The following is a 23,212-nucleotide window of genomic DNA, read 5'->3' on the forward strand; positions in this document are numbered from 1 at the left end:
ACCAGACACCTGTAAACCTAAAGACCAAATCCAGTCCGATACAAAAATTGTCTCCATTTTCAGAGACAATGGAGTGACACGCGCAGTTTCTAAGGATGCCAGAAAGTCATCTAAACGTTTCTAGTCGCACTCACAGCAGAAACATCCAGTGAGCCAGCTGATCCAGAAGGTTTGGCGCACTCCTCCGAAGACACAAACACATCTACTCCAACTGCCGTAAACTCAAACCGTAATGCACTGCGTACTGCTGCCTAACACCTCAGCAAAGTAAGACTGCCAGAATGTTATGATTAGTAAGTAATATTAGCATTATAAATTGACATTGTGCTTTATCCATCCACTCCGATATCCAATTATCTGCACAGGAGCATAAAAAAAAAAAAAAAAAAAAAAAAAAAAAACTTAAAAACTGATATGAAGAAGGAAAGAATTACCATTTTAGTCTGTTGGTTAAGGACAATTCCACAGTATAAAAAGGCAAAATATATAAACATCTAACCAAAAAGATAAAAATTCACACTTTCTGACAATAAGGCTATTTATATTCTTTCCAAGTAAGAGCAAACTGTATGCATTTTACAATTGGAAATAGTCAATATTTTTGACACCAGCTCTTACTGTTCGACAGATATAGCAGTTTTCAGCTTTTCCCCCATACACCTGCTTTTAGTAGAAGTGACACATGACCACTTTGCGATATGTGGAAGTGGGTAATGATGGGGAGGAGTCTCACGGCACTAGGAAGCAAACCAGAGAACAAAGAACAAACAGGAAGAGGAGCAAAGTGATTTTACTCTCCCAATGAGAAAAGGCAAAGGGAAGTCAAGCCCAGCTCTTAAGGTATGTATAATAAATGAGGTAAACAAACAGGTACCTAACAGAATGAGTATGTTACAGAGTACTGGCAGTTCACTAGCTATTCAAATGCTTTATAAATCAGTTATTTATTGTACATTAGACTGGCAAACCCAGAGGTCATTCACAGTACTGCAATTATAGCATTTTTCTGCAATCACTCTATGGCTTGTTTTTGTCTAACATGAAGTTAAATAATGGAGTTCGTACGACCGGCATACAATGTGGAATTCTGCTTCACTGAGAAGATGCTAGAAAATAAGTTGTGTGTTTGCTTGTGGTCTTAGATAAATTGGCCAAAACAAGCCAAATCTCTTCATTTAATAATTATGTGTCTCAGAAAAGATAAAGATTCCTGATAATACAACCAAACAGTCAGAGATTAAATGTTTCCACCTTTTGGTAACGGATCTGATTTGAAGAGCATTTAAAGATGATACAGATCTGAGGATTGACAGACTCCATGGTTCACTGCATCCTACAGAGCTCACACCTATAGAAGAGCACACTGCTGACCATCACATCTCCTCTGTACCGTTCTAAATGGGTAGGGCCCCGGGGACGAGTGCTCGGGGATGGACTGCATAGCAAGAGCACCACATTCCACCACCCCCTCCAAATAACAGGACCTTCCACAAAGGGTGAACGCCGTAATACTGGCAGTAAAATACTCTTTGGGGTGTGAACTTCGACATTTTTCCGTTATATACTACTAAAAAAAGTTGGTGGTGTGATGCGTAAATGGTCAAGCAAGCTGGGCACAAAATTTAATATTTAAGAAGTACGCTGACCTCGGACCCAGGTGTGTCTGCTAGCATTAAACAGGTTTAACATTAAAATAAGACGCTGGCCACAAACCCGTACATTTTGTACAATATGCAATTCATATATAACAGTTCATACTTCGCGTTGATTATCGGCCATGTTCTCGCACTTCACACCCTGTGTCACCAAGTCACTGATCTGTTACAAGTTTTTGACTGAGGTTCCCTCATAAAATTCATTAGGTATCATTTTTATGTGAGCTGTATAAATTTATGGCACATCTTAGAAAGGTACAGAGTAAAGAATTATGAAACAAACTGACTTTTCCCTGGCTAGACATCCAAACACTTTACTACCCCCCCCCCCAAAGGAAGCGCACAGGCCATGTGGAAAACTAGATACCACGAATAAAGAATTATCTGCTGACAGGAACTGGACCCACTTCTACTTAGATGTCGTACAAAATGAAGATTTTTTAAAAAACATCTACGTGCAGAATCTTTTGTGCTCTTTGAAAAAAAATCGCCAGGGTACGGAGCGGAGTCACGTTCCGGAAGGCAAACAGAAACCCAGAGAGTCATTACCCTCAGCAATCTGACACCCCCCTCCAGCCCCCCACCCCCAATCATTCTCTGAGCTGACATTTTGTATCATAGACCATGGCCACAAGTAGACAACAGTGGAACTATTTTCCCAGGGGAGTCTGTTATCAAAACAGGATACAAAGAAAACATCTTGTCTTGTCCTCAAGGGGGCGCTCATGAAAAAGGATGAATTCTTCTGGTGGGATGATTTTTTTCAGATTCTATTTTTGGCAGATTTTCTAAAAATTTAAAAACAAAAAAAAAAGAAAAAAAAAGAAAAAAAAAAACTTCAAAACAGATCAACCAGAACTTTCTGGTACTCCGTGGTTCGCTCAGCATTAAAAACACAAAGACCTGTACAATTGGCTTGCTGGCACAGAACAGGTGGGAGGGGGCTGGGTTTAACCCCCTGCCCAAATCTCCTCCAACCAGGGCTCCAGTCCCTTGGGGGGGGTCACCACTAGATAGCACTCTCACACGGTCCTGGGGGGCAGGCGTTGTTTGTACATGCCAGCCAAGGCCTTGGCGGCACTGTGGATCATTTGCCGACGGGACATGCCAGTGAAGGCCATGTGCCAGTCAGTCCGGTTCACATGAGGGATGCTGCGCTCCAGAATCTCACCCACTGTCACCAGGAGGCCCGACCAGCGCAGGCTGTAGTCCGGCGGTGTAAGAGACTGCGCCTGGGGGGGGGCGACAATGATTTATCATTAACAAAACTACAGAGACCACCTCAAGATATTAGTTCAGTGATGCAAAACATCTACTGAGGTGGCATGTAGCTCAGCGGGTTTGGACACTGAACATCGCTATGGCTAAAAACATCTATTATATAAATCTACCTCTAATATTGTGATTTGGGCAGCATTTATAAAATCCCATGTTTGGAATTTTACATGCAACATATCAACAGTAGACGCTCCTCTACTTATGAATGATATACGTTCCGAACAGGTGTTCGTAACTTGATATGTTCGTAAGTTATTCAACATCATTTTACAGGTATATGCAGGTACAAAGAAGTAGGATGCTGGGAGTACGTACGCTACGCTGCTGTGCGACGGGAGTAGCGGCCAGAAGTCGTACTCGGCGGAATTGGCGCGCAGAAAAAAAAAAATTTTATGTTGCGGACCGGAAATGGGAGCCCGATGGACATAATTTGGACTTACGGTCCTCTTCATTCATATGTCTAAAAGTTCGTATGTTGAAAGTTTGTAAGTAGAGGAGCGTCTATCTTAATCTGCCTATTTGCAGCCGTCTGAAGGTTTTATTACTTTGTTTTTTTCAGTATCGTTCAGTGTTTTAAACAGGAGGGATGAAATGGTAGAGGAATGACAAAGCGTTTCATTACAGCACAAAGACCGAGACCCACACCTGCTGCCATCCGACGAGGACGAGAACAAACAGAAGCTCGTTTGTCAAAAACGTTTCCCCTCCGCAGGTTTTTAATCCCAAGCTCAGCATGCCAAGGCAATTAATAGAGACATTTCATTCATTGAAATGAAATGATGCTTTATTTGCCTTTTGCACAAATACGAGCACTTTAGCTTTCATGCATCACATCTTTCCTACTTTGAAACACACACACACACACACACACACACACTAACAGGTTAGAACAAGGCCTGGGGTCAGAGTGCACGGTCTGTCATTCATCTGCACCCGCTGGAGCATTTTTCAGCGACTATGAGACTCGTGCCTGATATGAAATAAAGACGAAAAGCCCTATTCCCACAATAGGCTTTAATATCTGGGCAGCTCCGTTGTCATAGCGCTGACGGAGTCGTTGCCGGCGATTATTTCTGATGATTTAAGGAATGCACATCTGGACCGGGTCAGCATCCACGGTTCTGGCCCGGCAGGGTTAAGCGGGCTGCCTCAATGGGGCCCCTTACCTGCTGAACGTGCTCCAGGGCCACCGGCGTCGCCTGGGTGAAGGTCTCTATGTGGATGCCGTTTGCAGGGTCCTCTAGGATCAGGCAGCCGATGTCAAACCACCTGGCCAGACGGACACACAGTGAGGACAGAACTCTGGGGACATCAGACCCTTCACACTAACATGGCCTGGATTTTTGTGCCTTACACTGTAGTCTCCGAATCCTTCCCTTTGTAACACACGTAAATATACAGAGTAACCTTAGACAGCTGAGGTTCCCAAATTTCACAAGGCCCATGGCCACACAGGTGTGATCAGACATTTCTGGTAATTTCTCGTCATGGACAGTTGACTCCTACTGCAGTTTTGCTTCTCTTTTTTAGGCACATATGTCTGGCATCTATACTTGACGCAAAAAAAATGGCGTCATTCAGAGCTGAAGAATGATTCCAAATACGAAAATAGAAACAAAAGCCATTACGTTTCACAAAAAGTTAATCGCATAGCTGCATAGCACAGTAGGCATTAAATTACTGCCTTATGAACTGGAAAGACTTTATCAAGTGTTTATTACAGTTTACAGAAAGGTTCAGGAGGGTTGTAGAAACAAAAGGCCACACCCATAATGTCATGTGATCCATTATAAACCAATGAGAAAGGAGGAGGTATGTCTAGGGTCCATAGGGTTAATGATTAAAAAAAAAATTATATTACATATATCAGGGCAAGCTACTTGACACAATCCTCAAACCCAGAGCCATGCTATACAGGTGAGCTGACTCCAGCAAAACTCTTACATTTGCACCAAGCTCCTCGTCCCTAACCTCCACCCAGGGAGAGTCAGATGGCTAATTCAACCGTATCTACCTGCAGCGTTTGCGCGGCACCACATCCTCGCTGGAATTTAGCGACTGCTGCTGGGAGATAAGCCGGCCCTAATTCCCACCCGTGTGGCGTTTAATGCTGGCACATTAAATAACTCCCGGTGACACTCTCCGGCGCGGAGACGCCGGCATCCGCACCCAGTGCCCGCTATAAGCTGCTATCAGGCGCGACCGTAAATGTGACAGTGGAGAAAATACCAAATTAAGATTTCATACTGGCGGTGCTGGGCTGGTGGTCCGCTCCGCAATCCAGAGAGCGGGGACCGCCATACCGTAGCTGCTGTCAGGCATACTGTCGCACAGGTGATTGGGAGGGGGAGCTTTTCGCGGATTCATAATTTCAGATGAAGGGGGGGGGGGGGGGTGTTCAAGCGGAATAAAGAATAAAAATAACAGTGGTGATTTACAACAATGACACTGACAAATTACTTTTGAATAATAATACCTATTTATGCCAGCCGAAGTGATGCTTTATCGTTCACACAGGCGGCACCCAGTGAGGACGGCTGATCGCCGAAGCCCCGGGACGACAGAGGGATCTCTAGCACACAACTGTTGCTAAGAGATGCATTTGGATGCCTTTTAAGGGACAGCCATCCTACAATGGCTCATACAGGGATTTATGTTCTTCTGGGGCAAAGGAACTGGATCCTCCTTCGGGATTTTAACGTAACAGCAAACCCAATAATATCACAAAGGCGGGGCCAGTGAAGCCCCCCCCCTCCCGATCTTAGCGCAGCCCCTCCACTGTATCGCCATAACAACATCACTCATTTTTGACATCCACTGGGGCTAAATGCAATTCGCTTGCTTCCCACTGCCCCAAGCGGGGCCTGGCGGAATAAAGTCGATATTTATTTCTGCTTGTGCGTCCGCAACCTTCGGCGGGCGCCGGGCAGAGAGATTCGGCTGGTGGGAGGGACGAGCCACTTCCCCTTCTGGGTCACCTTGGCCGGCAGCAAGAGCCGAGCCAGGCAGGGAGACGAGATGGTCGCTTTGAAGAACGTCCATGCGGGGGGGGGGGGGGGGGGGCTTACTTGTCAGGAAAGAGCTCGGCAATGAAGTTTTCCACAGAGACAACAGGCTGCTTCTCGTGGATGACGCCCGACCGCCTGAGACTGTCAATCCGTTCCTGAGCTCCCTGGAGACACATGGACACACTGCTGTCACCCCAGCATGGTCATCCCCCCCCCCACCAAATCCTGTCGTAAACACCCCGCATCCTAAGACTGCACCCAAACGCCAGCACGCTGCAAAAAAGCCTGCAGTAATTAGTCTGAAATTTACATAAGAATCAGCCTGAAATTTCATGCCGTCAAACGATCCATTCCCTCACTTCTGATAACATTATTCCCTTCACATTCATATTTCCATTCACGTTAGACTGACTAGAATAACTGCATTATCAAAAACAACGACATATTCATTTCCAGTGTACACAATTAAAAACGCTCCCTCAATGTGCTTCCCAAGGTTGTGATTATTCTGCGTGGAGCATACATTCACCTTGCCGATAAATGTGCGCATGACTGCTATGAAATATTGATACTGAACTACAGCAACTCGGACTATTCTACACATCTTCAAAGCTCCTTAACTTTATCAGGGCTTCAGGGAAAAACTCGGAGCTTTTCAAGAGGATTTCACCTTGTTTGTTTCCCTATAAAAATGTTCCCATACCGGAATATTTTCAGTATCAGATGGTGAGCTGACTGGCTGGTTGGTTGGTTGGTTGGGAGAGCGTCTCACCTTAACCCCAGCCGCATAGCCCACAGGTTGGGGGGCGATGTTGGACTGACCGGCCTCCCCCGTCACCATGGCGAGCCCAAACACCTCCTGAAAAGCATCCCGTACTGCAGCCACCTTCACCTCCTTATCGGAGGTCACCACGATGTCTAGGTCGCCGCCGGATTCTGTTTTGGTGGGACGGGGGAGGATTTTGGTCACACACCCCCGACGTGACACCCGCCTCCCTCAGCGCTCATGCAGACACAACCCCCCTCCCCCCCCCACGGGCAGGGCATCCGCTGATCTGATTCAACAAATCACTTTTTTATTGACAATACACTTAACATGCCCAACCTTATCGGGAGATTAATCTGAGAGACATGCATACAATATAAAAAGGTAATTATTCACAACCGCTGTTGTGCCAAACTAGTATATTAATTAGGATAACAGGCATGTTTTTCATGAAAAAAATTTATTTATTCACTGTTAATCACTCCATACTGTAATTAGATCAACAGTATTGGCACATGACCAACGACCACATAAAGGTAATCATAAATTAGCCAAGCAAGACTACACTTTAACCACTTAATGCCCAAATATGGCAACACTATTCCCAGGAACTATTCCAATTACTCTGAAGATACAATGTGTCCAAGCGAGACCCAGTCCAGCAATGGGGGGGGGGGGGGGGGGGGGGGGTTTAAAGGATGGGACATCGAAACTGATCCTGAGCCTCAATAGCTTGTCTACCGCCTTGTTGACAATGTAGGAACAGTCCTACTGTCCCTTATTGTCAAACCAGAAGATCGTTATATACTTTAAATGAAAAATTAAATCATTTTTTATGTTGAACCTGATTCCACATCAAGTTTACAGGATTCACATCGAGCTTAAAAAAATTTCAGAAACATGCAATATTTTTTGCCACATGCCTGCTTGTCAGACTCTCCCAGGTCATCGGGTGGTGCTGGAATCACTTACTGATATATGGCGCCATGCCAGGGTCCAGCGTGGTGATCATGGACTCCACTGAATTCTTGGTTTTATTCAGGACCGTCTTCACCATGGGATTCCCCGCCACGCCCTAATTGAGGGAGACATCCACACACACACACACACACAGACACACAAGGATCATGGGCAAAAATGCAGAGCACTGATAGACACCAGAATGAGCGGGACCACAGCACAACTACAGGACATGAACATACAGTTTGCATTTACAGCTCAAAGCCAAACATCAGATGTCCTGTACAGTGATTTTATAAGGTGCTGTAACCTTGGAAACCTAAATTTGAGTAGATGTATACCCCACTTTACAACACCTTCCTTTTGCGAAAGGCCTATATTAGCACTTCTCGCTATTCGAAAGAAATCCGAAGAGGATTAATGCCTTTATGGAAAAAGAAAAGCCCAAAAATAGTGTTTAGTGTTTATCAGCAAGCCAATTATACAGTCATGCGTCGCATACTGACGTTTCAGTCAAGAAGGACTGCATACGCAAAGCTAGTTTGATAACTTTATAATGGAGCTGAAAAATTCCAACTCCTAGCAACATCGCAGCCATCATTATGATATAGTGCAACGTATTGTGTTTGCGGTGATGCTGGTGCAAACAAACCTATGGTGTCATATAAAAGTACTGCACATGCACAATACCTCATAATGATGAACAGTAACACATGCATATATTCATTCTGGTAAGTGAATCTACACTGTAGACCCATATCTACTGTGTATGTATGCTATCATTCCTGATTTAGCTATATGTTAATTTATTTTCAGTTATATGTGTTACTTGGTATAGTTTGGTAGGTTATTTTTTCGGGCTGGGAACATTCGCAATATTTTCAACGTATAAATTAATGGTAACTAGTCCTTCGTTTTACACCATTTCAGCTTTTGAATGGTTTGACAGGAATGATATACTTCCAGATAGCAGGGGAAACCTGTACTGGCGACGAGAGATATAAAACTGGGCTTATTTGCTAATGTCCATTTTAGTTAACTCCTTGTTTGTGTGTGTGTGTGCGTGCGTGCATGCGAGTGAGTCAACATTTCACGTTAACCTGAAGTTAATACGACAGAAACCGGAATGAGCTTAAGCTGAATGACCCGGCAGTAAGTTCCATTTGGGACGAGGCTCAACATGTGACAGGGCTGCACCCTTTGGCCGCAGAGCTATCAGACAGCCCGTCTAACACGAGACACGCCCCAGTATAGATTCCTCCAATCGGCTTTTAATGAGTGCCTTAGCCACAAGCCAATAATTTAATATCAAACCACAGCTAACGGCACTGAGGCTTTAGCATTTAGCCTGATCTACAGTCAAAACACATAATCAGGGACTGATCTGTAGCTGTACTTCCACTATTCTATCAGCCATGAGGAATTAGAACAGGAAACGGGAGGAAAACAGATCAAGAATGCCCCACCCCCACATAAAACCGCCATGCCGAGTCTTCTGGCACCCAGCCAGACTATTAGTACTCCTAATAGGACGACGAACAGCACGCTCCGTCCTGGAAACCACTGGAAACAGTGCAGCGTTCCTGGGAGACACTACCGGAAGCCAATTACATTCCAGCACAAATTCGCTGGCAGCTGTTCAGCGTGCTGTTGGTTCATTTGAGCGGTCCGACCCGGTGAGCATTGGAGCCGAAAAGCCTGGTACCAGCCAGGAAGCTCCAGCGACATCACCACACCATCTCTCACCGCCAACGCTATGCTCTCACCCACCTTGATGAAGCCCCAGATTCCACCCGCATTGGCTCCCTCTACTGGCCGGAGGTCCTCATTGTCCTCAGGGAAGGTGATGGGCGACTCCGCCTCCAGGCCCGGCGGCATCACAGTCTGCTGCACCATCGGATTGGTCACGGCCCCTAATGGAAAGAAACCCGCCAGCCTGTCAGCTTTGGCCAGCATCCTGTCGACCTACTCCACGGCCACTTACGAGCTCGACTTTGAGGGAGCCTCCATTTTCAACAAAATTCAAGCGACGTGAGTATTGATGGTGACATCTCACCAGCTGTTCACCCATATTGTCATATCACGTAAACTTCTTCTTGACACTACTTAATTTTACACCGTCCAATTCAACATTGGAATTAAAGAGCTGCCATGCAACAAGCAAAGTACAGTGGTACCTTGATTTGCGAGCATAATTCGTTCTGGAAACGTGCTTGTAATCCAAAGCACTCGTATATCAAAGCAAATTTTCCATTAGAAATAATGGAGACTCAGATGATTCATTCCACAACCCAAAAATATTTATATAAAAATGATCAATACAAAATATAAAGTAAAAATGCATAAAACAAATTAGCCTGCACTTTACCTTTGAAAAGAACCGTGGATGGTGTAAGGGAGACGAGAGAGTGTGAACGGAAATGTGGACATTGCATTGTCGATAAACAGATTCGCACTGCTACGCCCTCATGTGGGTGGTGCTTTTCTACTAAATTTTGACAATATGAGTCAGGCACGCCAACGAAGACCAAGCAAGGGAAACAATTACCCCCAATCCCACAGTAAGAGGGTGAAAAGAACCATAGGCTCAGCTGTGATTACGCGATGCTAGGCAGACAAAGCATATACGTAATACGCATATTGCAAGACCGTGCTCATTTATCAAGTTCATTTATTAAATTTTGCTCGTCTTGAAAAACACTTGCAAACCAAGCTACTCACAATCCAAGGTTTTACTCTACTTCCCATATCACCCTACAACAGATGCCACCCAATGTGAACTTAACAACCCAACTGAGGAGGGCAGACCCTTCCAGGGGTCAGCAAAGCACAGCCATTTCACCTGAGCAGTCAGGAGGCCACAACAGCACAGCGGAGAATAATCCACACGGTCTGACCTTAGAGAAACAGCCACCGCCATGCCCCAGCAGCCCAGGCGATCGATAAAAACGAGTTCCCTAACCTACAGGAATGTCCCCAGACTAATTATAAAATTATAAAAAGGACACATTTCAAAAAGCAATTAAAGCTAGGGCCATAAAAATGCAGATACACGCTAACGGAAATGACCTTCAGCCGATTCTGATGTTGTTAAGGTTCGAAAGCCTTCAGCAGACATAGTAAATTGTAATATAAACGGTATTCAGAGAGTGGGGCAGCCATAATCTACACCGTTTTCTTTAAAATCAATAAAACGCTGCAGCTCATCTCAACAGCGCTGGTGAATCATACGCGCATGTTTAACGCACAGAATATCAGGCTCCTTTCCAGGTCAAGCGATGACGTCAACGAGTATAAGATGATGGGGTTCACATCATCTGGGAAGAGAGATTTTAATGATTATTTAAAAACTGCCCCTTATTTCAATGTTCAAGAGCACATAATGATAATGAATGCGATGCATATGGAGACCTCCTCCAGAGCTTGGTGTGATGGGCTGGGGGTACGAGGGGAGAGCGCAGATGTGGGGGCATGACCTGCCTGAAACACGCAGTCTTCGATTTCCAGGCCGAGGTGCCGGCAGAGCGCGATGAAAAACAACAGGGACTTAAAGAGAGGCGGAGTTTCGTGAGGAAAGAAACTGAAGCTGTGTTGATACGTCAGTCAAGCAAGTGCAGGGTAAACATAGGAAGACAGAGCCAGAGAAGTCCAACTCCAGGCCACATGCTGCCCTTTAAGGACGGTTAATGCCTCTGCTTTCAATTTGACCCAGGAACGCTGGGGCATTTAAATCAGGGTGGGGGGGGGGGGGGGGGGGGAGTATGGTCGAGGACTCACCAGGGGGAGGCGGGGCGGTAGAGAAGCTGGGCATGAGGGGCGTCTGTGGTGCCCGCCCAGCGTGACCCCGCGTGATGTCATAGACTCCACCAATGGTGAAGCCGGAGGTGGGGGGGCCGGCAGGTGGAGCTGACATGACAGGGCCTGGCAGGGAGGGGCTGCTCAGGGGCGGCAACGGGGAGGAAAAAGTCGAAGCGGGCCCCGCAAAGGGGACTCCGACGGGCGGCAGGACGTGAGAGCCAGGAGATACGGCACCCACGGGGCTGACAAAGGGGGGTGGAGCCGATGACCTGATGGGCGGGACTGGTGCAGACATGATGGGCGGGACTGGCGTGGAGAATCCCTGGGGGGTGAAGGGAGGCTGTCCGGTTGTACTAGGATGGGTCAAAGGACTAGACAGTCCTGGAAGGGAAACGACAGACACAGGCCAAGACTTTTACAAAGAAACGGACCAGAACCATCACTAAATACAGGGGCTTCATTTCAGGTAGCCCTCTATAAAGCTGTTTATATCCACACTGGTGACAGGAAATCTCACCACCAGTAAATACTTAACGATTTTTATTTATGAAAAGAGGTATTTAAGTAAATGATGCTTTACTTGTCATTTGCACAACTATGAGTACAGACAGGTACATTAGAATATGCTAGTTTTTTCATATCCCATCTTGACACACACACAAGAGCAAACTTGGGGCTCTGAGCGCAGGTTCAGCTGTCCATGCAGTGCCGTGGGTATATATTTTTTTCAACGAGTTACGGGCTTTGCTCAAGGGCCCAATGGCAAAGTGAATATTTTGCCCAACATGGGATTTCAACCAGCAACCTTCTGATCCCAGACACAGAGGTCTAACCCGATGTTACACACTCAGTGTCTGTCACTTTAAAATTTTTCAGATTCAAATACCTACAATAACAAGTCGTGCTGTTAATTCGATTGACTTCTCTAGAAGTGTCTTACCAACAGACATGGGTGGTGAGCTCAGTGCCACTATGCTGGGTGGGGGAGAGGGCGTAGTGGGGGGCGTCGTCTCAATTCCACTCTCTTCCATCATCTTTGCACACCAGTCTCTGCATACCAACCATAAACATATTTAACAGTGAAAGGTGCAGTACGAAAACAATGGACACAAACCGTTTCTGAGCATCAGACAAGATCAAACTTTGCAGGATTACAATTTAATTTTAATCAACTTAAATTTATTTGACGCAAAACCTTAAAAACCTATCCAGACAGACCATTACCAACACACACGGCAATGGATACATATTATATGACAGTATTCCTTACAAACCAGTTGTTTTGGGTAACCAGAAACCAAGCACTTCATGTACTCTCTATTAGTCAAACGATACAACCAAACCTCACAAAACTAAAACAGAGTTTCAAAATTTACCAAATCAACCAAGTGGGGTGCATTAAACAAACTTCCCTAAGCAATTTCAGTACAACTTCATTAATAAGCCCTTAAAGACCATTCCGAATTTTAAAGAAATATCTAGTAAAGTCGCACGCATGACTGAGACGTAATTCTGACTCTAAGTTTTAAACATTTATACCGGTCTGGCATAATTACTTGTTGCTGGAGGAGGCCGTCGTGCCACGTCTTCCCGAACCATCTCCGGAAAGGACACCGCGTCAATCAGAGCTATGTTTTCAGGAAAATGTGTAAACTGACCGCACATTATTTCATTGGATTACTGAAAAGGCGTACTGAACTAACCACCATTTATAAGTAACCCTAGCAGTGCTGGTGAGCAGCGCTTGCATTTTATAAGCAAGATATCCGGCGTTATATTACTGCGCCGTCCCACGTGTCAGGCCGAACCTCAACCTCCTCCGCAGCATATAAAGAGATGCAACTGTAAAGTCTATACAGACATTGTAACTTAATGCTATGCGACTTTACATTGTTCTGCAAGTTATGCGCCCACGGATGGTTCAGTCAGATGTAGTATATGGGCCAGAGATCGCGTTCAGCCCCGGTGACAATCGGCCGGTGGGTGTATTATGCAAATCCGCGCACGAAACGCAGTCCTACCTTTATCCTCAATGCCCTGGAAGCTGCAGAAAGAGGAGGAAAATCAATCGGAAAGTAATCCGATTTTTCGGTGCCAGGGAGGGGGACCCAAACGCTAAAAAGTGTGGAAAATGGCCGCGATGTGATGACGCAAAGAATTGCCACGTCTTACTAAGGCGAAGGGGGCCGGCCCTCAGCAGGATTCCCCGGCGCACGTTTACCGGTTTCCTCGGGGGCGCCTCCGCTCGGTTCTTGGCTAGTACCTCGTTACTGAACTGAAGACTGATTTTGGATTTTATTTATACTATTATCTCTGCTTCTACTTCCAAAAAGCTAGTGTGCATGAGATACGTTTCTCGTCCTTAGGATAGCGCAGTCAGTAGTAATGATGGCTACTTATTAATGCAGCCGTCTACCAGTCGCTTATTTTGCGGTGAGTTGCAGGTGGGTTTGGAGTCTATACCAGGCAGTGCTGGGCACAGGGTTGGGGTACACCCTGGACAGGATGCTACTCCCTCGCTAGGCGCATACACTTGGTAATTTAGCGAATCCAGTTTACCTAACGGCATGTTTTTGTTGCACAAGAGGACGCATAGGTAACCTATGCAAATAAATAACACAACAGAGGTGTGAAGCAATAGTACTACCAGTACTACCTATTGAGGAAACTACTACGTATTTATTTTAAAACACATATATCTGCTTATATGTATATGTATTTCATTTTTCAGCCCTTAACCATTTAATTGAATGGTGTGCAGGTGTGCATATTGGTAGTATTATTCAACTGCATACATGGACAAAACCACTTACCATTATGTAACATATGCATGTATTTAGCAGGCACCTTGTCCGAAGTGAATTACCATACAAACTTACAACTGTCAAGGAGCCAACCTTGGGTCAAATTCTGCTAGATGTACTTTCCTAACAGCAACCAGAAACAAGTGGCAAGTACTTTTATGGGAACAAGATCCACACAAAAAAACCTTAGAAGCTAATACTGTAAATGGCATTCAAATAAACAGCACACAGAGAGTGCAGTCCAAATGGTAAATATAGCACAACATCCAGATGTGCTAAGTGATGCCATTTTATTACATAAGAACATAAGAACTATACAAACGAGAGGAGGCCATTCGGCCCATCAAGCTCGCTTGGGGAGAACTAAACTAATAGCTCAGAGTCGTTAAAATCTTATCTAGCTCTGATTTAAAGGAACCCAAGGATTCAGCTTGCACTACATTATCAGGAAGGGTATTCCATACTCTGACTACACGCTGTGTAAAGAAGTGCTTCCTTAAATCCAGCTTGAAGTGTTCTCCCGCTAATTTCCACCTATGGCCACGAGTTCGTGTATTTAAACTAATGCTGAAGTAACTATTTGCTTGAACAGCATCCAAACCTGTTAGAATCTTATATACCTGGATCATGTCCCCCCTCAGTCTCCTTTGCTTGAGACTGAACAGATTTAGCTCAAGTAACCGTTCCTCGTATGACATTCCTCTAAGACCAGGAATCATTTTTGTGGCCCTACGCTGCACCTTTTCTAAGGCCACAATGTCCTTTTTAAGACATTGTACACCATATTTCCAAAAATATTGGGACACCTGCCTTTACACACACATGAAGGTTAATGACATCCCATTCTTAATGCATAGGCTTTAATATGGAGTTGGCCCACCCTTTGCAGTTATAATAGCTTCAACTCATCTGGGAAGGCTGTTCACAAGGTATAGAAGTGTGTTTATGGGAATTTTTGACCATTCTTCCAAGAGAGCATTTGTGAAATCAGGCACTGATGTGGGATGAGAAGGCCTGGCTTGCAGTCTCCACTCTAATTCATCCCAAAGGTGTTCTATCGGGTTGACTTCCGGACTCTGTGCAGGCCAGTCAGGTTCCTCCACACCAGACTCGCACATCCATGTGCTTATGGACCTTGCTTTGTGCACTAGGGCACAGTCATGTTGGAACAGGAAGGGGCCATCGCCAAACTGTTCCCACGAAATTGGGAGCATGAAATTGTCCAAAATGGCTTTGAGTGCTGCAGCATTAAGAGTGCCTTTCACTGGAACTAAGGGGCCAAGCCCAACCTCTGAAAAACAACCTCACACCGTAACCCCCCCTCCACCAAACTTTACACTTGGCACAATGCAGTCAGGCAGGTCCAGTGGCAGTGTGCTTTACACCACTCCACTGGACGCATTTAATTGCAGTTGATGATATAAGGCTTGGATGCAGCTGCTCGGTTGTGGAAACCCATTCCAAAGTTTAGAGGTCTGTAGCTATTGACTCTGCAGACAGTTGGTGACGTCTGCACACTGTGCACCTCAGCATGCGTTGTCCTCGCTGTGTGATTTTACGTGGCCTACCACTTCATGGCTGAGTTGCTGCTGTTCCCAATTGTTTCCACTTTGTTATAATACCACTAACAGTTGACCGTGGAATATTTAGTAGCGAGGAAATTTCACAAATGGACTTATTGCACAGGTGGCATCCTATCACGGTACCACGCTTTAATTCACTGAGCTCCTGAGAGTGACCCATTCTTTCTCAAATATTTGTAGAAGGAGTCTGCATGCCTCGGTGCTTGATTTCATACACATGTGGCTATGGAAGTGATTAGAACACCTGACCCAATTCAATGATTTGGAGGGGTGTCCCAATACTTTTGACAATATAGTGTATCAGAGACTTTTACGCGGTGATGTAAATGCTCACAGAAAGCTTGGGGTCATTGAGAAGTTATAGGGCTAAGGGCTTTATTTAAGGGCCTGACAGTGATATGATCATTTTGTTGGCCATGATATTCAAACCCATGCCCTTCTGGATATAGGCACAGATCTCTAACCTGCCGTGGGACACAGCACCTCAAAGCTGACCTAGAAAATCAGGACAAATGTCACACTGAGAATTGAAATCTGATCACTTGACTCTGCATCCAGACTGCTAACTATTGCAGCCTCAAACTAGCAGCCAATGCTGGCAAGACAGAGAGCTGCAGGTGATTTTTTTTCTGGAAGAGATGAGCCCTCAGATGTTTCCTGAAGGGACTCTGCAGATGGAGGTGGTGAGGTCTGCTTGTGGCGGCAGAGGAACCATGCATGAAAAACACATAAAGGACACCAGTCATCCTGCTCTCTTCCCCCTTCTCCCCTAGGGTGAGCAGCTCAAGACCATAAACACCCAGACATCAAGATTCAGGGACAGTTTTCTAACTGTTACATAATCTAGTGCTGCTACAGGCACTTAATCTAACCTCATCCCGTCCCTTTGCACATGCTGCAGGATGGTACACAGCATGCACTGTGGTGTTATTTTATTTCTGTGCATATGTTATGTCTGTGGCTTAACACACCAGTATAAGAACTTGGTTCTTGTGACAAAAAAAACTTTGAATCATTGAAAAATATATATATATTTTACTTTTTAACCACATTAATGTCATGTTCAACATGTTGCAATTTTAAACTTCAAGCTTTTTAAAGTAAGAGGTCCACAAAAGCCTCACAGTGAAGATTAAATACTGAGATGGAAACAGAACAGGGGAATAAGAAACAGTGTAATTTCGAAGCGAATTTCTAGAGATATCATAAAACATTGCACTGGTTACAGGTGTGGGGTGAAGAAGTACTTAGTTATACTGAACCCAATATAATTAACGCTACAATTACACAACAGCAGGACATATATAAATACAAAAAACTTGTGTCATTTTATGTTGTAAGGTGTAGTGACCATGTGCTTATGTTGCTGAGGTGATTTTTTCGGTTCCTACAATGTACTCCCCACTGGAGTACAGTCTGGGGGCTGTTTTTTTATTCTCCTCCTCTCTCCTCATGTTATTGTTTCTTTTCTTCTCTCTGTTTGCCCCTGTCTCCCGACCTGTCTACCCCCTACTGTGATGTTTGTGTATATGTATGGTCGGTTGATGGCCAGTTTTTTCGCTGGTACTTGTGACTAGTGACATGGTGTATTGAAACAGCAATAAAGGGTTCTCATCATCATCATCATCATTACATCATATATATCAATATTACATGATTGTGCGAGTTATTGCTGTGTGCCTAAAATGAAAGGCTACGTCTGAAACGCAATTGAAGAACAGACGCAATTGAAGTTAACGCTACTTACACGATTTAGGCAACCTACACAAATTTTTCATTCCCGCACCTTACGATATTTGCTTGATATACGTTTTTTGCGTAAAATGGCTAGCGACTTTGTGTAACTTAATCAAAGCTGCCCAAAACAAAATGCTGTATTGCCTGTTCGACTTTGTATAACTTAATTTGATTTATGTAGCCTGCATATACTGCGTTACTTTCCTTGCTATTCTTCGCACCAACTGAGCAGCGGCAGTGCTAAAATGCTTAATATTAGAATTATAACGGCTAGCTTGTGTACCAATTGTCCCGTTGAATACAAATGTTCCATACCTAGGACTCACTGAACAAGAGAATAGATGGGAACATTTAAAAATATATTTAAATCATTAAAAATATTACATTATCTATGCAAATAACGGTGCGGTTATAAAAACGACAATGATAAACACTGATATGTTTGACAGGAAATGTACGGTACAAAATGTTAATAATAGGCAGTGATAATCCATCCATCCATCCATTTTCCAAACCACTTATTCTACTGGGTCGCGGGGGGAAGCAGTGATAATTATAGTTAAAAATTCTGGCACTGTAACAATTCAATCAACAAGTTTTATACTAGATTATAAATAATTTACTTGTAAAGTTTATAAATTTTGATATCACCGTTAGAAAAATCCCACTTCCGTTTATCAAACGATGCATCCTGTCATACTGACGCGGAGGTGAACAGAGAGGTCATTTTATTGAAAAGCTCAGGCGCATACAGGCAATTATCTACAGCACCAAAAAGCAATTTATAGTATGTGTAAAAGATTTAAGGAAATATCACAAGGATATTCATGTCATAAGGAAATCTCACTGTCTTCTGACTTCTTTGGGGACAGAGGTTGAACTGAATGTGCAATTTTTAAGTACCCTTACAAATTAAAAGAAACCTTAGAAACCAAAACGAGCTACACTGCGAATTATATACACATACATACATATTGCCGTCGTATTTATAATACAATCCAATGGATCTTTTTTTATTTTCTCATATGCGCATTTTACAATTTAGAAGCTAAAAAAGAATTATATTTGCCTAAATTGTGATCAAAAATAATAATAAAAACATTTAATATACAATTGTATCATCGTCTACATGTAATTTGTAAAAAAAGGATTTAGGAAATAAGTAAAACATAATACATTTTTTTTGTATATACTAAATGAACCTCTGACAGCAAAGTTTAGGGTGCAAAACTCACCTACCATCCACACTATGCTGCATCACACAGGGAAAACAGGGCATTTTGTCATGTTTACATGTCAACACCACACATCACTTATGTCTTAAAGTGATTTACAGCTATATACAGTCTTTGTACAACGTTTTCTCATACCTGGCTCAGAATAGTTCAAGACTAGTGACTGTCCTTGTGCCATTCAGTAGAAATGAAAATAACATCCAAAATAATACATACAGATATTTAAATTGTTAAAAAAAAGTCAATGAAGTAAGCATTTTTGTATCTATCTAATCATGGTTTACAAAATGTTTTTTCTTTCTTTGATGCGAAAGACCAGCTTAAGCATGGATTTAACTCAGTATTTTTTTGTAAAATATCAGAGTGGGTGTAGAGGTGTTAAATAGTGCTGTTATTTCATCACAGAGACGTACTTTTGGCCTGTATTGGTTATATTAGGGTTATTCAAATCATGGTCCTCTAGGGCTGAGCCTGGCCGATTGTCCAGCCTTCCTTTACCTGTGAGCCAGTTGTGAAGCCTCTGGTCAATTAGAATCACTAATTATTAACTCCCTGGGAGACCTGAAAACATGGCCTGGATTTGGAATCGAGGGCCATATCTGGAGGGTCCTGGGTTATATCATCTGAAGATACTATGCTTCATTTTTAATCCTTTGTCCGAGAACCTTCACCAGGGATAAATATTCCCAGATCTGACACCCCCTGTGCTGTGGCAAACATTTAATCATTAAAGGAACAAAGACATGGCAAAATTTTAACAAGCTGCTGCACTGATTTAAAAAATGCCGACAGCTCATTCATGTGTTCTGTGGGGCCTCGGTCCTTCTAGACATTTCTACCTGCAATGTGAATTTAAAAAAAATCAGACACTGAAGGTTACTGTGGCACTTTGGTCATCCTTAGTACTGATTGACCATTTACAGATTAGCAATATTAAGCATCTTCGATAATAACAAGAAAGAAGTGATGTAAAATGTTTTCAGATGTTTCAGTACAGTACTATTATCCTTTCAAAAAACACTAAAGCGATTACACCTTATAATCGTATCGATTGGCCAATTGTATAATACTGCCAATGGTTATTCCTCCATAAAAAAATAGAAATTTGTTTCATATCTGTATATTATAGAAGACTCAAGTGATATGCATCATAAATGAGTGGAATGATTTAAATATACGTCCATCCATCCATTCATCCATCCATCTATCCTTTCATCCTTCCATGATTCTTATTATTCCATATACCCAGCTAGGTGTCATGTTGATGATGTCTCTGTTTGAAGCATAACTATTATCTGGTCATTTAGGAAGCTGCATGCTGAAAACATAACCATTAAAAAACAAAACCAGACTCCAATCTCAACCCACGTTACACATCGCTGAACCACTGATGAAACCGTGTTTGTATAAGACCATAGTGTCTGGAAGAACTTAAGACTCTGAGATTTATCTGAATGTCAAATAAAGGAAGAACTCGGACAAGCACAATTTAGAATGATTACAGTGAAAGTAAATATGAATCAGAACAACCAGCATACTGGTGAAGGGGATGGGAGGAAGTGGGGCGGGGAAACGGCATGAGGCCAATGAGGGCGGAGTCACATGGTCCCTTAGTGTATCTGAGAGCTCATTCGCCCAGATCCTTGTGCAGTGAGGGAGGGCTGTCCCGTGTGGGCAGGAGGTCGTAATGACAGGGGATGTGGCTGTTCTTTGGTAAGTCGTATGGGTCCTGGCCGAGGGGTCCGTTATTGTTGCTGACTGAATGACCATTCACCGTAGGTTCTGGGGAAAAGAAAAAAAAAAAACAGTTTTAATTTTTAAAACAATTATATTTAATAACTAAAAAGAAGGCATGACTGCCCAGAGGAGCAGCATCGTTACTGATCTTGTCAGGCACTGTTGTGTTGAGTCCATTAATTGGATTGTAATGGCTTGGTAAGTAAGCTCTCTTGCTCCTCACCGACTTCATACACGTTCTTGTTGGTGGGGCTGGAGCCGTGGATCTCCGCGTAGGGCGAGTCCCGCCGGGCCGGCGACTTCATCTCCACATAGCCACACTCCGTGTTCTTGGGCAGCAGGAGGGGCGGGTCCTTGATGGTGGCGTAAGGGTTCTCGGAACTGTTCAGGGAACAGGAACTGGCGTGGTAGGGGGTCCCCTTCACCAGGTCTAGGGCAGGGATGGCCGGGGGGACAGTAACAAACATGTCACTCACAGTCTGCACTCCGGACACCAGAATGCAGGCTTTTAATCTAAATATGTAAAAAGATCATAAATATCACATCATTACCTCTAAGGGATTTTCCCATATAGTGTCTGTCGACTCCAAAAGCTCCTATAAAAAAAAGAAGGAAAGTATTTCTAACAAACCATAAACTTCATTTCATTCAAGATCTTTTTTTATTTGTGTTAAAATTATGGGGAAACCCACAAAATCCAAAGAATGACCCATAATGTATATTTATGGGGGGGGGGTGTTCTGGAGCTTATCCCAGGCAGCAATGGATGCAGTCCATGGCAAGGCAACCACACACCCACACAGACTCTGGGTAATTCTCAGTCTCGGTCCTCTTTACATCACATGTCTGTGGATTCTGGGAAATAACCTTGGAGAATACTTGGAGAATTACTCTACACGTAAACACTAAAAACCTCCTTCAGAAGAGAAAACCTCTTGGATTAGCACTTCCAGCATTATGCTCATATTATTAAAAAAATATGTTTTTCTTGCCAATAGAGTTTTTTTAGAGTGATAGTATTCTTAGCTGTGTTCTGTTGAACCGGTATCAGAATGTATTCACTGCTGAAGTCTCTCTGACTGAGTGCGTCGGCCAAATTCTGTAAATGTGAACACAGACACACACATGCAGGGTGGGACTGGAATCCTCAGGGGGGTGTGAGGCAGCAGTTGTACCCACACAGCCAGACTCTGACCTTATATATTAATATAGGTGAGTATTTTTTTAATTGTTTTATTAGTACTTTCATCGGTAGTGTGTTGCAAAATAAATTTCAGTCAAATTTGCATTTCATAACCATTCACAGTATCGCTAATTTCCTGAGCAACCAGTGCCAACCAATTATCTCAGGTGGGACTGATTTAAATAACCGTTCCATTTTTCCTGGGGGGGGGCTGGGATGTTTGCTGGGATTCTAGGCTATAGCGTAGGACAGCCTGTCCATTAATCTGCCCCTGTTTAAGCATAATATAATACAACTACCTGTGACAGACAAGCAGGGTTTGTTACTAATCCAAAGGCTGCTGGAAGTTTTCAGTCTGTTTTTAACAAACATGAGTTCAGCTTTATTTTGTTGCATTGAACAAATTTTCTATCTACAGCTATGTGAGAACAAACAACTGTAATCTACAACTGGATCATTTCTTATCAGCATTTCCACTATCAAACCTAGTGCTACAATAAAACAAGTTGTTCAATAATGAACTACATTTGCTGCGGTCAGATATGACCATGCAGAAGACAGTAACTCACTGTTAAATGAACCTGAAAACACACAGATATTAAACTCACAATCCTGAAGGACCCCTGACTGGTGATCTTGACACAGTCTGGTTGAAAGGCTCAATTCTACAATGACTCACTCATAAATATTTCTGCTACCGTCTACTTTCTGGGCACTCAATGAAAAAGTGGAATAAAAAGTCATGGAATCAGCACCATCCTCCAGAGCAAGAGGACAAAGATTCGATTCCTGGGTTCGACAAATTCTCAGCCTTTCTAGGGTCCTTTTGCAGAGAGTTTCAGTCCTCATTAACTGCCAGGAAAAAAATGGGAGAAATGCAAGACTTCGGTTGTGTAGAGGTTAGAAACCCGCAGTAACCTGAATTGCTATGCAGATGAGCAGTCGGTTGGATGTTAAGTTGCATTGGATAAATGTGCCGAGTAAGTGATGAAGTAGGAAAAAACAAGGCTTTGAAAGCCTTAGTGGGAAGGATTATGTTATGTCAGAAAACAAGCGCAAAGTCCACTTCCCATTGGCTACTTAATTGGATCCCACTGGGTTAAATCAAGCAGTGATTGGCAGTATGAGGTAATCCCGCCCCATCCGGGAGTTTTAAAGCTTAGATTCTCCCAATTCTGCTGCTCAGTCCGAATGGCATGGATAATATGAAAGGTGTATTGATTGACAGAGGGACCCGTGCTGTCAGTGGTAGAGGTGCACATGGCTGTACCCAGCTCGTTGAAGCATCCTCCCTGCTTCCAGTCCGCCGGCAGGGTGCCCGTTTGCTCCATCGACGGCGGTCGCTTCCTGTGGTCCACGTTCTTCAGGTTCACAAACAGCTGGTTGTTCTTTGCCTGTTGATGACCTCTGATGAGATCGAGCTCTCGACCGCAAGGGAAACCCCCGTCCCCGGTCAAACACCACGTGT

The 23,212-nt window shown here is 43.7% G+C and overlaps 2 protein-coding genes across 3 annotated transcripts in view; both read right to left on the reverse strand.

Moving 5' to 3' along the window:
• Positions 1-774: 774 nt before the first annotated feature.
• Positions 775-13,622, reverse strand: prrc1 (proline-rich coiled-coil 1). Of its 2 annotated transcripts, none has more exons than XM_049019705.1 (9): positions 13,487-13,622; positions 12,406-12,515; positions 11,445-11,846; positions 9,438-9,580; positions 7,680-7,782; positions 6,714-6,877; positions 6,002-6,105; positions 4,100-4,202; positions 775-2,887 (listed from the first exon to the last, which is right to left on the reverse strand). In XM_049019705.1, the coding sequence occupies exons 2-9, from the start codon at positions 12,497-12,499 to the stop codon at positions 2,678-2,680; spliced, it is 1,323 nt and encodes a 440-aa protein (XP_048875662.1). In that variant the 5' UTR covers positions 12,500-12,515; positions 13,487-13,622; the 3' UTR covers positions 775-2,677. The 2 variants fall into 2 exon arrangements, with proteins under 2 accessions (XP_048875662.1, XP_048875663.1); XM_049019706.1 differs by lacking the exon at positions 13,487-13,622 and adding an exon at positions 13,022-13,467.
• Positions 13,623-18,300: 4,678 nt separating this feature from the next.
• Positions 18,301-23,212, reverse strand: part of megf10 (multiple EGF-like-domains 10) — a 60,878-nt gene continuing 55,966 nt past the window's right edge. The window contains exons 22-25 of the mRNA XM_049019704.1: positions 23,015-23,138; positions 21,113-21,157; positions 20,785-20,991; positions 18,301-20,606 (exon numbers count right to left, since the gene is read on the reverse strand). Of these exons, the coding sequence (XP_048875661.1) occupies positions 20,452-20,606; positions 20,785-20,991; positions 21,113-21,157; positions 23,015-23,138 (531 nt within the window). The 3' untranslated portion in view covers positions 18,301-20,451. The remainder of the gene's footprint in view (positions 20,607-20,784; positions 20,992-21,112; positions 21,158-23,014; positions 23,139-23,212) is intronic.

Source organism: Brienomyrus brachyistius, chromosome 7 (genome assembly GCF_023856365.1).
Source record: "Brienomyrus brachyistius isolate T26 chromosome 7, BBRACH_0.4, whole genome shotgun sequence".
In the NCBI taxonomy this organism is placed as follows: Eukaryota; Metazoa; Chordata; class Actinopteri; order Osteoglossiformes; family Mormyridae; genus Brienomyrus; species Brienomyrus brachyistius.